This window comes from Rutilus rutilus (genome assembly GCF_951802725.1).
Source record: "Rutilus rutilus genome assembly, chromosome: 25".
NCBI classification, from domain to species: Eukaryota; Metazoa; Chordata; class Actinopteri; order Cypriniformes; family Leuciscidae; genus Rutilus; species Rutilus rutilus.
Window position 1 is genome coordinate 14,912,151 of NC_140229.1, and position 14,433 is coordinate 14,926,583.

General features: G+C 38.2%; 2 protein-coding genes across 11 annotated transcripts in view; both read left to right on the forward strand.

The window, feature by feature from the left end:
• tiam1a (TIAM Rac1 associated GEF 1a) overlaps window positions 1-7,059 on the forward strand; it is a 49,784-nt gene extending 42,725 nt beyond the window's left edge. For both annotated transcript variants that reach the window (XM_084400631.1, XM_084400632.1), the window contains exons 18-27: window positions 39-164; window positions 309-417; window positions 1,034-1,213; window positions 2,085-2,203; window positions 2,308-2,416; window positions 2,819-2,877; window positions 3,252-3,348; window positions 3,753-3,840; window positions 4,856-5,028; window positions 5,333-7,059. In XM_084400631.1, the coding sequence (XP_084256757.1) occupies window positions 39-164; window positions 309-417; window positions 1,034-1,213; window positions 2,085-2,203; window positions 2,308-2,416; window positions 2,819-2,877; window positions 3,252-3,348; window positions 3,753-3,840; window positions 4,856-5,028; window positions 5,333-5,853 (1,581 nt within the window). In that variant the 3' untranslated portion in view covers window positions 5,854-7,059. The remainder of the gene's footprint in view (window positions 1-38; window positions 165-308; window positions 418-1,033; window positions 1,214-2,084; window positions 2,204-2,307; window positions 2,417-2,818; window positions 2,878-3,251; window positions 3,349-3,752; window positions 3,841-4,855; window positions 5,029-5,332) is intronic.
• A 5,389-nt stretch (window positions 7,060-12,448) lies between these two features.
• Window positions 12,449-14,433, forward strand: part of grik1a (glutamate receptor, ionotropic, kainate 1a) — a 55,084-nt gene continuing 53,099 nt past the window's right edge. For 4 of the 9 annotated variants that reach the window (XM_084400812.1, XM_084400816.1, XM_084400815.1 and 1 more), the window contains exon 1: window positions 12,451-13,193. In XM_084400812.1, the coding sequence (XP_084256938.1) occupies window positions 13,070-13,193 (124 nt within the window). In that variant the 5' untranslated portion in view covers window positions 12,451-13,069. Of the gene's footprint in view, window positions 13,194-14,433 lie in introns of all 9 variants that reach the window. The other 5 variants (XM_084400813.1, XM_084400814.1, XM_084400811.1 and 2 more) reach the window with 2 other exon arrangements.

Below are 14,433 nucleotides of genomic sequence, written 5' to 3' on the forward strand. Positions count from 1 at the left end.
TTGGCGTTAAGATTCTCTTATTCTCTTTACATTCCTAGCTGGATGTGCTTTTTGGAAACTTGGCGGAGATGGTGGAATTCCAAGTGGAGTTTCTGAAAACTCTGGAAGATGGAACCAGATTAGTTCCAGATTTAGACAAACTGGATAGAGTGGATCAGTTCAAGGTGCAGTTATATTAGTCAGATTAGATGCTAGTCTGTGTAGATGCTAAATATGATTTAGCACCAAAACAAGCTCACAATCTACTAATTGCACATGATGTGATGAAACTTCCTTTGTTTTCTAATTCATTCTCTTCTAACTTCCAGAAAGTTCTGTTTTCTCTTGGCGGATCCTTCCTGTACTATGCGGACCGTTTTAAAATCTACAGTGCGTTTTGTGCCAGCCACACAAAGGTCCCCAAGGTCCTTACCAAAGGTAACACCACTGCACACTCAAAGACTGGTTTACTAGCATTAGCACATTTAGCACTGATTTAAAGGGCAAGAAAGCCTTTAGATCCTTGTTATCTTGTCATTTCAGTGACTGGATAGTTCAAGTGCTTGCACGCTTTCTAAGTTTGCCACTTTTCTTAGTTCTTTTTCCGAACCCCTACTCCCTGCCAAAGGCCAGTTTTCAGAATGTATTCAAAGCTAGAGGGTGTTTTTTTTACTCTCTCACACGGAAATGATGTTTTTTCTGAAGAATAATGACCCCTTTTAAGGGTCTACTGTAAAAAATTGTCAATTCCCTAAGGCACCAAAGCTTTTTCACTGATGTATGTGAATGTAGATGGTTCCTGTGGGAAAAGAGGTTCAAGTTTTAAAGACGATGAGAGACTGACTAATATTTGTATGGTTAAGTATAAAATGTGAGGCTAACATTCTGGCAGTTGAGAAAGCTAAGAATTACTTGAATGTTTAGTTCTTGTTTTGAACACCATGGGCTGAGTATATTGACACAAGACCCCTGTCCAAATTAAAGTCTAGTTTGAGGATACCACTGATATGAAATTCTTGTACCATCCTATTATTTCTCCAATCTTTTGTTGCAGCTAAAACAGACCCGGAGTTCAAGGCGTTCCTGGCTGAGAGGAACCCCAGGCAGCAGCATTCCTCCACGCTGGAGTCCTACCTGATCAAACCCATTCAGAGAGTCCTAAAATACCCACTACTCCTGAGGGAGCTTCACTCTCTCACCGACCCAGACAGCGAGGAACACTATCACCTAGATGGTAAATATGAAGAATCAGATACTAACTAATGTTAGGCCACGAATTGATCTATAGAGTAATATGATGCAACTCCTATTCTGAGCAAGATGAGCAGGTTTTGAAAACAAAAAATCATGCAAAACAGGATTTTGCTAGCTCTTTTGAAATGTGCTTGCTCTTCCCAGTATCAATGCGTAGTGAGTGTAAACTATACTAGCGTCTATGTGTAAAATATTAGCCAATCAAGAGGGCTGCACGATTTAATTGAAATAATAAAACCATAACTAGTCTTGCATTTGGGAAAGCAACATGCAACGACCATCTTCCCAAACTTGTAATAAGCACTTATAAACCGGCTGTTGTCAACAAATGGGAAGCTTTGAGGGATCCCTATAAATATTAGTATTGTAATTTTACAGTTAACTTTAACATAAATTGTTCATAATTACTAGATTTTATTTATTACAGTGAAATATTCACTATTTTAATATTTCTTATTCTTATGCTACTACTACTACTACTACTACTACTACTACTAATTATTATTAATAGTCGTTCTGACATATCGATTTTGCATTCTCATACCTTTTTTTTAAATCACATTTTAAATTGCAATTTTTATCAGAAAAATCGCAAGATTTATTCCCCCAAAATCTTGCAGCCCTGCAAATCAGAATAGAGGTAATTTGCATATATTCTTAAAGCTACAGTAACAAGAAAGCCAGTGTAATTCTAAATTGAAAATGGTCCTGAATCTTTACCAACGGTAAAGCAAAATGTTAAATGTGGCTAAAGATTCAGATGAATCCAGTCCCAACTGGGATTTGTAGCTTGTAACTCTCTCAACAATTGACTTTAGTCGCAGTTTACCGAGTCTCTTTTCTTTTCGTAGTTGCTATGAAAGCCATGAACAAAGTGGCCAGTCACATAAACGAGATGCAGAAGATTCACGAGGAGTATGGAGCGGTGTTTGACCAACTCATCAGTGAGCAGAGCTCTGAGAAGAAAGAGGTATAATTCCACTAGAGTCTCCCTTAGGAAGCATCAACAATTAGTTTAATGCCACCACCAAAAGTGAGTAGCTTTGGCTTTACAGCTGTTTACTTGCATCCCAGGTTGCTGATCTGTCAATGGGTGACCTCTTGCTGCACGACACTGTGGTCTGGATCAACCCACCCTCTTCTCTCATGAAGGGGAAGAGAGACACAGAGCTGGCCGCGTTCAGTGAGTGCCCGTGAAGCGCTTTTTCCCGAAATAGGATATTGTTCTCTTATTCATTAGTCTGTTCCCTACAGTAATGGTTTCCTACATCAGTAAAGGCCAGTTGTGTCTTTGGGCACAATGGCATTAGAGGAACCACCTTGTCATGTGGCTCTTAAGGCATTAAAGTTGCATTTATACGTATTGAAACATTTTTTCCTCTGGCTGAGACATTTTAGAAGAAGAAACCCTTCAGTTACTTTAAAAATGGGTCAGTTTGCCATTGAAGTTAGCAGTTTCACCGGGTCACGGTTTTACTCTGACTATTCTGAAAAGAGCCCCAAGCTTCTCTATTGTGAATGTTTGTATGGTTTTGTGTGTCTTGTATTAATATTTTATTTCATTTTTTATTTTTTTCTCCTTCAGTTTTCAAAACGGCAGTTGTTTTTGTGTATAAAGACTGCTCCAAGCACAAGAAAAAAATTGTAAGTGCTTTTTCCCTTTCTTCATTATTCATTAATGGAGATGTGACATAGGCTTGCAGAGCTAAGTTTAAGTGCTTGCAGACTAGCGCTTTTAAGAGGTGTAGTTTTTGTTTTATTGAAGGGCACATTGTTGAGTGTGAAACAGGGATGCCCTTATCTTGTACTTGATTAATTTCTGCTGTCTCTTCGGCTTATTTCACATGGCTAACAAATCTCTGTGACCATGGACTCAGAGACCTTTCACTTGTTTGTGATCTTATAAAACTATAATGTGGTTTGGAGAAAATATCACTTCCCTAACTTGTTTTCAGTGTGTCACGGCATAATGATGTATTTTAAGTGTGTTCACATTTTTTGGTGTTATTTTGTCTCAGGGTGGATCTCACAGAGCGTCAGTCCTTGATGAGCGAGACCCGTTTCGTTTTAGACACATGATCTCTACAGACGCTCTCCAAGTTCGCAACCTCCCAAGTAAGTTTTGGTCTACTAGTCTTATTCTTTTCCCACGGACCTATTGAGAATTGTGTGATTTATTAGCTTCAAGCTGTAGATTCACTTGTACAGTGCTTTTTACATCCCATGAACCCTGATGAGCTTAGTTAAGTCTGCTTTTGGCTCAGTGGAACTTTTATGGGCTCAGGCCAGAATGTTGCTATTCCCTATTGATGGTGGATGGTCTAAGGTCATCCTACAGGAACTTGGGGTCTGCACTCTTGTTCATTGTCCCAGGGTCCGTGTCTTCCATGAGGTTCATTAACCCTGTCCTGATCTCATGGGTTTTTAAATGTTTTTCATTGTACTACCACTGAAGAGGTTTTATGGGCTTTCCCACAGCCCTTTTACAGTTAGTTAACCTGATGTTTCTTTCATCTCAGATTCAGATGGATCTGCATTGTGTGAGGTGGTTCACATGAGGTCAGAATCTGAAGGTAGACCCGAGAGGACCTTCCACATCTGCTGCAGGTGAGATGAAGTCCAGAACGCCATGCACACCTAAGCCCTGAAAATAGATAGACTTCAAAGCAAAGAAAAACCAAACGCACAAGGAACTTAGTTCACCCAAAAATGAAAATTCTGTCATCAATTACTCATGTTGTTCCAAACCCTTTGAAACACAAATGAAGATATTTTTATTGAAATCTAAGAGATTTCTGTTCCTCTCCAAGTCCACGCATGCAGTACTTTGATGCTTGAAGTTAATATAGAGATCGAAATTGAAAAAAAAGAAATTGAGCGGTTTAATCTAAGTCTTAAGATTGCTTTATATGATGAACATTTTAATTTAGGCTTTTATTCACATAGGCAATGACATGCAAGGCAAATATGGTACATAGAAGCTCAAACATGCTTGTGTAACAAGAATAAACTTCATTCGTTCTTTTTGAAGCAAAGTTTTGGGTTAGTGGATTTTCAAAGGAGAAACATTCATTAAAATATCTTAATTTGTGTTTCAAAGATGAACTGAAGTCTTACAGGTTTGGAATGACGTAAGATCTTATGGCTTTAGTCCTTCAACTAAAAGGTATTTCTAAGAGAGATAATGTGTAAAATGGGACCTACAGGCCAATTTAAAAATAAATAACTATAATGGCCCCAAAAAGCATTTGGACACTCTTAAAAATGTTGAATATCAACGCATTGATGAGACAAAAAATATCCAACCAAGTGGCATCTGATAACAAATGTTGCTGGAGATTATTATTTTTTTTTTAGACATTTCATTTAAAAAAGTCTCACATGAGTTTGTCTTCTGCTGAACACAAAAGATGATATTTAGAAGAATGTTGGTAACCAAACAGTTGATGGACTGCATTGACTTCCATAGTATGGAATATTTTTTTTCCATACTATGGATGTCAGTGGGTGAACTATTAATTATACTTTATTTTCATACTTTTTGGGCCACTGTAAATTGTGTAAACCTGTATATTTCCATTCCTCAGTAAAATATCTGAATTTGTTGCTGTTGTTTGTTTAGCTCTCCAGAGAGTAAAAAAGACTTCCTAAAGACAGTTCATTCCATCCTGAGGGAAAAACAGCGACGTCAGTTAATGAAGACCGAGAGTTTACCTCCGAATCAGCAGTATATTCCATTTGGAGGGAAACGGCTTTGTGCGCTAAAGGGTTCACGGCCCGCCATAAACAGAGCGGGTAGGTTTGGGATGTCTGACGCAAACTGAACATTGATTACTTTTCTTTGCAACACTTTCCTTCTCTCTGCTCTTCTTCCTATATCCCTGCTAACTCTCCCACAATATCGCTCTATCTCTCGCTAACATGATTAAAGCTGCAGTTTTTGTCTCGGGCTTTAGGGTGAGCTGATTATTATATAACAAATTTAAATCCTAGCGTCCACCAGATGATATTGCCGTTTTCTTTCCTAATTTGAAAAATATGGTCTACTGAATAAAAAAAACTAGTTGGCATTCACTCTCTCTTTACTGTTTATCTGCAGTTTCAGACCCATCTCGAACCCTCGGCCGCCGGAAGCTGATCCGTAATCGTTTCACCATAGACACAGGTGTGGTTTTTGACGACGGCTCGTCCCAGGACCTGTCACCCATTACCCCGACAGAGTCCCCGCTGTCGTCTTCACTCCATAAACCCCAGCAGCCCATCCAGGACACAGACCGCTGGGTGGAGGACCAGTTTGACCTGCAGCACTACGAAAACCAGAATGACGTGAAGGAGACGGACATCCTAAGCGACGACGACGAGTACTGCCAGTCCGTCCGGGGCCCTTCCTCCGATCCGAGCCTGGAGGAATCCTTCGAGGCACTTTCGGTGGAAGGAGATGAAGTCAAGGATCCTAACGGACTCTCGGAGGACAAATCTCCAAAATCCCAAGCCCCCCCAAAGTTGACCCTCCTGAGAAAGCAGTGCGCAGTGGAGGGCGTAGCTTCCGAGAGGGACTGTGAGGTTATTTGGGTTCGCAGGGACGATTTTAAAAACAGCTGCAACAGCGACATCTTCTGAGCGGAGAGAGAATATGCGAACTGTGAACTTGTGCAAGAATAAGGCAGATACCCGCTGAGTCCAAGCCTTTCACAGACACGATGCACTGACAATCCTACTGAAAGCCAGAACCGAAAAACTTGCACCACAAAAACTTCTTGAGATGCTTCAAACCACTCCACCCTTAACGCAAGCTTCCTGCCATTTGAATCCAGACATCACAAGTAACATTCAAAGATGCCAACTGTACAGCCAATGTATTTATAGAGGCTTCATACTGACAGACAACAGGCAGCTACATGTTCTTTTAGTTGATCTTGTATTTTTGTTGTTGTTTTGTATTAAACACAAGATCGCGGTCGATCTGTTCAGTTGTACTCCATATCCTCTTTTTATTTTATTTTTTATTCAGGGATTTGTGATTTAACGCTTCGTATAACCTCGCTAGTTCTTTGTATGGCTATACGCAGGTGATTTTGTAGAGCGTGGCAATATACCCTGGAAGTGTCACAACATTTTCGACTAGCTGTTGAATGCCGTTCCTGTTACAAACCCAACAGTTCCTCGCTTGCTGTCTTCGTTCCCTTTTATTTATAGGTCACCAGCAACCCAGTATTAAAGATCACTGTTCACCGAACATGCAGAGAAATGTTCTTCTACTTGAATATTGAAGTAAGAACTGCAATAATATAATTAGTTTTTCGGTTATGAAATCAAACGACCCATAGTCCTCTCTCTATGGGCTTTGGTGTGCTTGTAAATTCAACAGCCAGACATTTAGATGGCATTATAATTCGAAGCACCCCTACAAAACTGTTAAATGTAGCAGATTTGTCCTGTTCATACTTGGTGAGAATGAGATTTTAAAGAGTGAGTCTTTTATGGTATTTTGTACAATGATACAGATGAACACGTTAAACCCTGCATGTGTGTTTTAAACACATGAGATGCCCTTCCACGTCAAATGCAATCACTGCACCTTCAGCCATGGATCCCTTTTTAATGAAATTGACTATTTAAGACAAAAGTGTAAAAACTCCTTGCTTTTACCCTCTGCCTTTTTGAGACTGTGTATGTTCATACTGTGGAAATAATTATCCTAAAATAAATTTTCCTAATTTATATTTGCAGTTTTATCCAAATAACTTTGTATGTGGTCAGTTCTTTTGTCAACACTGCACCCATTTGCGTGTTTTAAATAAAGTTTGGTGTGGTTTTTAAACACGGTGGCTTGTCTTGTTAAATAAAAGAAAATGGGGGAAAAAAGAAGAAAAGAAAAAAACACGAGGCTTCAGGTTTCGGTGTTGGACTGAAATCTTACTACCCTGTGAAAATCGGACTCCCCTGCTTCTGATTGGTTAATTAAGTGGAGGCTGCTACCTGATTGGTCCCTATCTCTTCATTCTTATTTTAAACTTCAAAGGGAGAAGACGTATAACCAGAAGGTGGCAGTGATGCCCTGCGAAATGTTTCCCCTCATGACTTTACCGAAAACAAAACAAAAGTCCTACAATATATTTTCTGCATTTTTCCACTTGCAGAAGGGGAACAGATGAGTCATTTTAATGGGAACTAAGCCAAGCCAGAATTTCCTCATCTGTCCTGCGGGTTTTTTTGTTGACTTTTTGATGAGGCAACAGTGTGTTCAGGTTCAAGCACAGTTAGCCACTTTTAAAGCTAGTTGAAACGTCATTAGAAGTTCCTGCTCTTGATGCATTAATATATCAAGAACAGTTTAAATCCTAATTTTTTTTTTTTTTTTGTGTGTAATGTTCTCAGTTTATTCACATTTTCTTAGTCTAGTGTCTAAAATGTAGGCTATACTTTTCACATAGGCCTATTATTTATAGGGACCCACTTTATATTTCAGTTTTTTACAACAGCTAGGAGTAGGACACATTTCTCAAAACTTGGTTCATGTTTTTCAAAACTTGGCACAGCAGTCAATTTCACGTTCAAAATGCACTAAAACTACCAAAACATTTCATATACGTCAAACACACTTTGTCAATCATTAAACAGACCTGAAAAACACTAACATAAGGTTGCATTATTCAGTGGTTTTATGTGTAAAATGTATTTACAAAGCAAGAATGACACTTTCTACTGCTTATAAAGCACTGCAGTATATGTTACACGGCTCATGTTTACATTACAGTACAAAATCATTCCTGTAAGTTTCCGCTTTTGTATAGTTGAAAGACTAATTAAATGTTCAGATACATTTAACTGCTTTGATATTATTTGATTTTTCTTTTTAGATATTTAAAATATACAGTATTTCAATATCGTATTACTGTCTTATTCATTTTTGTGTGCTAGGGTTTGAACTTAAGTTACGTAAAGAATACGTAAACGTGCGAATTGGCCTGTGTAGTACATAAAGTTTTGGTGATGTTTGTGTCTAAGTGAGAAAATAATTAATGTAGATTTAAAGATGCCATAATTGAATGCATTTTGTGCCGAAGCAATGATAAATGATCCACAGTTTAGCCCACATAGACTGATGCTGTGATCATGGTGTGAAGAGTTTTGAAAAAATAAATAAATAATACTAACAATTAAATTAATCATCTGATACAATACATTTGTGTACATGTACATGCTTTTAAATTGTACTTACACTTGTACTTGCATTAAAAAAAATACCCGCATGTAATTACATCTGTAATTAATTTCTGTAATTACACTGTTGACCCATTAACCCACCCTTAAACTTAACCATACCACGAAACCTGTAGCTAACCTTAACCGTATTCCGCCTAAATAGCAGCAAAAGTGTTTTGCAATACAACATGAACACATTAAGTACATTGTACTTAACAATTAGTTTTTTTGTTTTTATTATTCTTTGATGCATATAGTAAAAAACACCTTATATAAAGTAGGACCCATATTAGTTTGGTCTTTGGCTCAATCGCTCTTAAATTTAAAAAGGTGTTTTCTCAAATTTATAGACCTTTACTACAGATTTTGATCATATTCATCTGGGCAGCAGTTTAAACATCAAATGCACCATAACATTAGGAAATCATTTTCTGCTCTGCTGTAGAGAAAAATGAAACACCATTTACAAGTGTTTACTGTAAAACAGTCCTATAACCAGTTCTTTACCATGAGATCCATCAAAGGAAAAATAAATGATATGTGCCATTTGCTGAATAGCACATCACATTTCTATTTCAGGTAGCGGTCAGGGAAGAAGAAGATGGACAGTTGTTTCACATAATGGCGTAAATTTAGGAAATTTACACTGATAAACTAACACTTCTATGGCCCTTCTCAGTCCATCTCTGATTCCATGCAGTGTCTTGGAGAAATGTTATCCACTCTCAAGTATGATGAGTTTTAAATTATGTTTAGTTAGCTAAAATACTAACTGTGCTGGAATTGTATGGTTTTGACCAGCTAGTTGGACTTCCTGATCATTGAACTGTTTTATTATGGATTTGCAAAGTTATGTGTATAGTGACTGATCTGGCTTTTAGTTTGTGATTTTGTAACATTTTACAGTTTGTCTGTTTTTTGTTTTTTACTATCACTACAACATCAGTCTATGTGGGCTAAACTGTTTATCATTTATCACTGCTTTGGCACAGAATGCATCTTTCAAATTACATTAATATATTTCTCACTTAGACACAAACACTCGATGTACCTATACAGGCCAATTTGCAAGTTTACATACTCTTTTCATAATACAACATTGAATAAGACAGCAATTTGCTACATTTGGTCGTTTTTTCAGTCAAAGTTGCTCTTCTATCAGCTTGAATCAGTCGGCCCATTCTCCTCTGACCTCTAGCATCAACAAGGCATTTTCGCCCACAGGACTGCCGCATACTGGATGTTTTTCCCTTTTCACACCATTCTTTGTAAACCCTAGAAATGGTTGTGCGTGAAAATCCCAGTAACTGAGCAAATTGTGAAATACTCAGACCGGCCCGTCTGGCACCAACAACCATGCCACGCTCAAAATTGCTTAAATCACCTTTCTTTCCCATTCTGACATTCAGTTTGGAGTTCAGGAGATTGTCTTGACCAGGACCACACCCCTAAATGCATTGAAGCAACTGCCATGTGATTGGTTGATTAGATAATTGCATTAATGAGAAATCGAACAAGTGGTCCTAATAATCCTTTAGGTGAGTGTATATTCTCAATCTAAAAAATGAAATACTATCAAAACTATTAATGTAGCTGAACACCTAAACATGTGTTAGTCTTTCAATTTCATTACCTATTATCTATACGAAAGAAAAAAAATTGGAATAATTTTGTACACTAATGTAAACATGGACTATGTAACATATACTACAGTCGATTCTAAACAGCAGATAGCTGACTGTCATTCTTGTTGTTAGTGTATTTTAGGTCGTTGTTTAATGAGTAACACTGTTTGTTGGATGACAATCTTTATAGTGTTATAGAAGAATGAGTTGATTTGAGACATGAATGAAGTGTTTTGGTGCATTTTGAATGTGAAATGAAATGAGGTTTTATTAACAAAGTTCGGGAGGAGCATGTTCAGATAATTAACACAAGTGGAGAGCACTCAGCAATCAATGGTAAAAGGTATATATAGACTCAGCAGTCTCACCTCAATCCATTGACAGTTTTGCAGCATCCCCCCACCACCCCTTCTCCACACTTCTAGTCCTAAACACTTACATACGGGGGGAGTACTCTGGGTTCGGGCCGAACGCCGAGCTCGGAGCCCTCCCTCCGGACAGCACGCCAAATACGCATTAAACTTTACCCCCTCAAATTGTATGTAAGTGTGAACTCGTGAACTGCTGAGCCAAGCTGAAAGTTGGTTAAGAGAACTGTGTTAAGGGTTTTGGAAAAAATGACCTAAGCATTGAGAAATGTGTCCTAGCGATTGTAAAAACAAACAAACTGTAATGTATTTCTATTCTTTCCACACACTGCTGCCTGCTGACTAGTCAATTATAATGAATAATAAATCATAAATCTGTCAATAAATGCAGCCGTGCATTATTTGAAATGCTCCAGAATTGAAATTGAAATTCTACTTTACATCTCTCCTACCTGCCACAGCTGACCATCAATATTAAGAAATCATGGATGAGTCGCTGAATCACACAGATGAAACATTCATCAGACTGAGGAGAGGAAGAATGCTCTGTGTTGATATAGTAGCTTTGATTTGTGCTTCTTTTGGCTTTCTCTGTGTAGTCGTGATCACAGGACTACCGAGGTGGAAGCTGACTGTGCGCTCTGGATCATGTGCAGAATATGAAGGACTATGAACCAAATGTTCTTTTAATGCCAGTTCATTAACATGCAAAGCCTATTTAGATCCAGCCCCGTGGTCAGCTCGTTATTTTATAACTCTCTCTTTGGTTCTGTCTGCAGCTGCATGGGTGAGTTCACTCGTGAGCATTCGGTGCACCCGTCCCGACAGTGCCAGGTTTTGCCTGGTTGGAGCGGCCTGTTTGCACCTGCTCGCTTCACTCACTACTCTCATCCCTGTGTTCTGGACGGCACTCAGCATCTGCCGATCATGGTCTGAGCTCCATTCGGTTCCACATGGGGGAGGCTCTGTTTGTAGGCTGGCTGGCCTCGTGTTTGCTATGCACGGCTGGGCTGTTGCAGTGTTGTTCTGGCCCCCCTCGGCAGGGCAGGAGAAGAAACCACCATCGCTGAGTCCTCCATCAGCAGCGACATCAGTTTGGACACACTGTTTAGCTCAGCCAGCCTAGACTCTCATGCAAATGCAGACATTAGTGAACTGTAAAAATGGATGAGTTGGTGACAGTAGTCTTTTTTAAAGGGATAGTTCACCCAAAAATGAAAATTCTGTCATCATTTACTCACCCTCATGTTGTTCCAAACCTGTATGAGTTTCTTTCTTCTGCTGAACACAAAAGAAGATATTTTAAAGAATGTTGGTAACCAGACAGTAGACCGCTCCCATTGAAATCCATAGTATTATTTTTTCCTATGGAAGTCAATGTGTGCCATTAACTCTCTGGAGAACCAATATTCTTTTATTTTAATATCTTCTTTTGTGTTCTACAGAAGAAAGACACTCATACAGGTTTGGAACAACTTGATGGTGAGTAAGTAATGACAACATTTACTTTTTTTGGGTGAACTATCCCTTTAATTAAACATTGTCTTTTTTAAATTCAGCCCAGAAACTGAAGACTTCGCATCATAATAAGGTTTAATTTCATGTTTAATTTAGTCAAATAACATCTATCTCCAGCTTCTTCCTTAGCCATAAGGGGCTGTTATAAGATTTGCCCAACAGATGGCGTTGCTCCACCATTTGGCAAAAAGCAAGTCAGCTTTTGGTCCAATTCAATTTACCGAATCGGTTCGTCCCAATGAACAAGACCAAATTCAAGTCATTCAAGTATTTCCAGTTGTATTACGTTTGATTTTTGACGATTTTCACTACGTTTTCACAATTATGTAGATTATGTCAAATGTTGTGATTACTGTTTCAACATTTTAGTTAGTAATGGGCGAACAATATTATTACTAACATATAATTATTATTAATAAGAAGATCATAATAGTAATAATACATATTAATATGATTAACATATGTGTTCCATTTTTCACAATATTGCTCCTAAACAAAGTCATTCCTTTCCGTCGAGTGTTCTACAAACGCTTATCGAATCGTTTCGACTGAGTCAATCAAGAATCGGTTCAAAACATTTCGTGCGAACAAAACATCGTCACTATAATTCTGAGGACTCTCATACATATTTTTTTGAACATGGAGTGAATGAGAGCAACTATTTAACTTCCCATGATGGTGACAGCATCCAGTTACCTCAAACGGATTGTCTCAATGTGGCTATTTGGAGGAGAAAAGAATTTAAGACCCTGGAAGAAAGTCTGTGCGGGCTTAAAAAAGAAGATAACACCGTGAAGAAAGCCAAAACGCTGAGCAAATTTTGCTTTAATCCTGCGTCTGGATCATGTGTCTGCCAGTGGCGCGCGCATTTTACTATCCTCGCAGTGCGCGTGGGGTGTGCTACAAGTATTTGAAGCGATGAACGGAGGATATCAGCACAAAATCTTACCTGAAATATCTTGAAGACTCTATTAAATCGTGGATTTTCCGGTAAAGGATGATAATGTGTTGTTTTTGAGGCAATAACTGGCTTTTTCGAGGAGCTGTTTCCATTGCGCGCGATGGGAGGTGAATGGTTGATGAGCGCGCGCTACGATTCCCTGAATCCAGTTTTATGACATGAAGTTTTTTATTTTCACCAATTTTGATTACAAAGCCATGGATAAGCGCAAAAGACTGTTATTTTTCCTTTTTTACTTGATGTCAAAGTTTTACCTTAGTGACCAGCAGGTCATACGAATCGGTAAGTGATTGTCTATCATGTCACGTTCATTGTTGTAACTTTGTCACCTGCAGTTACTTCTTAATCTATAAACTTTCGGTGTTCGGCACCGTGGGTCTTTTTTGTCACGTCACTGCTTAATCGACTTGTGAAAGTGTTCAAAATATCTTCATCTTCTATTTATTTTTGTGACCTCTCTAAAAGTATTGTGCAGTTGTATCTGAATATGCATATAGAAATAAGCCTACGTATGTTCATTGAAATTATCAACATTGTCATATAGCTAACGTTACAATAATAATGTTTTTTTTCCAGAACTCAGACTTTAAAACTTTATACAAATTGGGTGAAATCTTTAACAAAGATAGGTTTCTCAAAGTCCATTGTTCTGAATGTGATGGTTGACCTTTCCTGACATAAGAAGTGTCGTTGACGGGTCATCTTGAAAGTATTAGGCCTATGTTTAATATTAAACCATCATCATCACTAAAATGTGATTTGAGAGATTTGATCACTGGCTGCCCTCTATGTGTTATTGAGATAAAGCCTGTTGTAGTCACACATAGAACAGTACTGTATGATGATTGCTGCTGTCTGACTTTGGCAGCACAGTAAATCCCCAAAGCAGTTTTAACAACCTACATTAATCCTCTTTCCTACTCAAGACTTGATTAGATGCTCCTCTCCAAAAGATGGGACTTAAGTTGAAACAGAAAGCTTGGCGTATTGCTTCTGTGGGATAGATTGTGAAACAGAGCTGGAAATACTATATATATATATATATATATATATATATATATATATATATGTATATATATATATAGGTACATATATATAGCCTATATTAAGAGACCACTGCAAAATTAGCAGTTTCTCTATATTTAATATTTGTGTTTATGTAAAAAAAGGTTTATATATATATTATTTTTTAAACTACTGACAACATTTCTTCCAAATTTCAAGTAAAAACATTGTCTTTATGAAGTATGCATGACTCAAGCCACGTACAAGGTTATCCTGGTAGAACAAAATTGCTCTCTTCTGCTCGGACAATATTCCCCAGCTCGAAGGATTGTTTTTTTCCCACGGGACAATGCTCCTTGCCACAGCCAGGCCAATAAAAGTGTGGATGGAGGACCACCAGACCAAGACCTTGTCATGGCCAGCCCAATTTACACACCTGAACCCCACTGAAAACCTCTGGAATGTGATCAAGAGAAAAATGGAAGGTCACAAGCCATCAAACAAAGCCAAGCTGCTT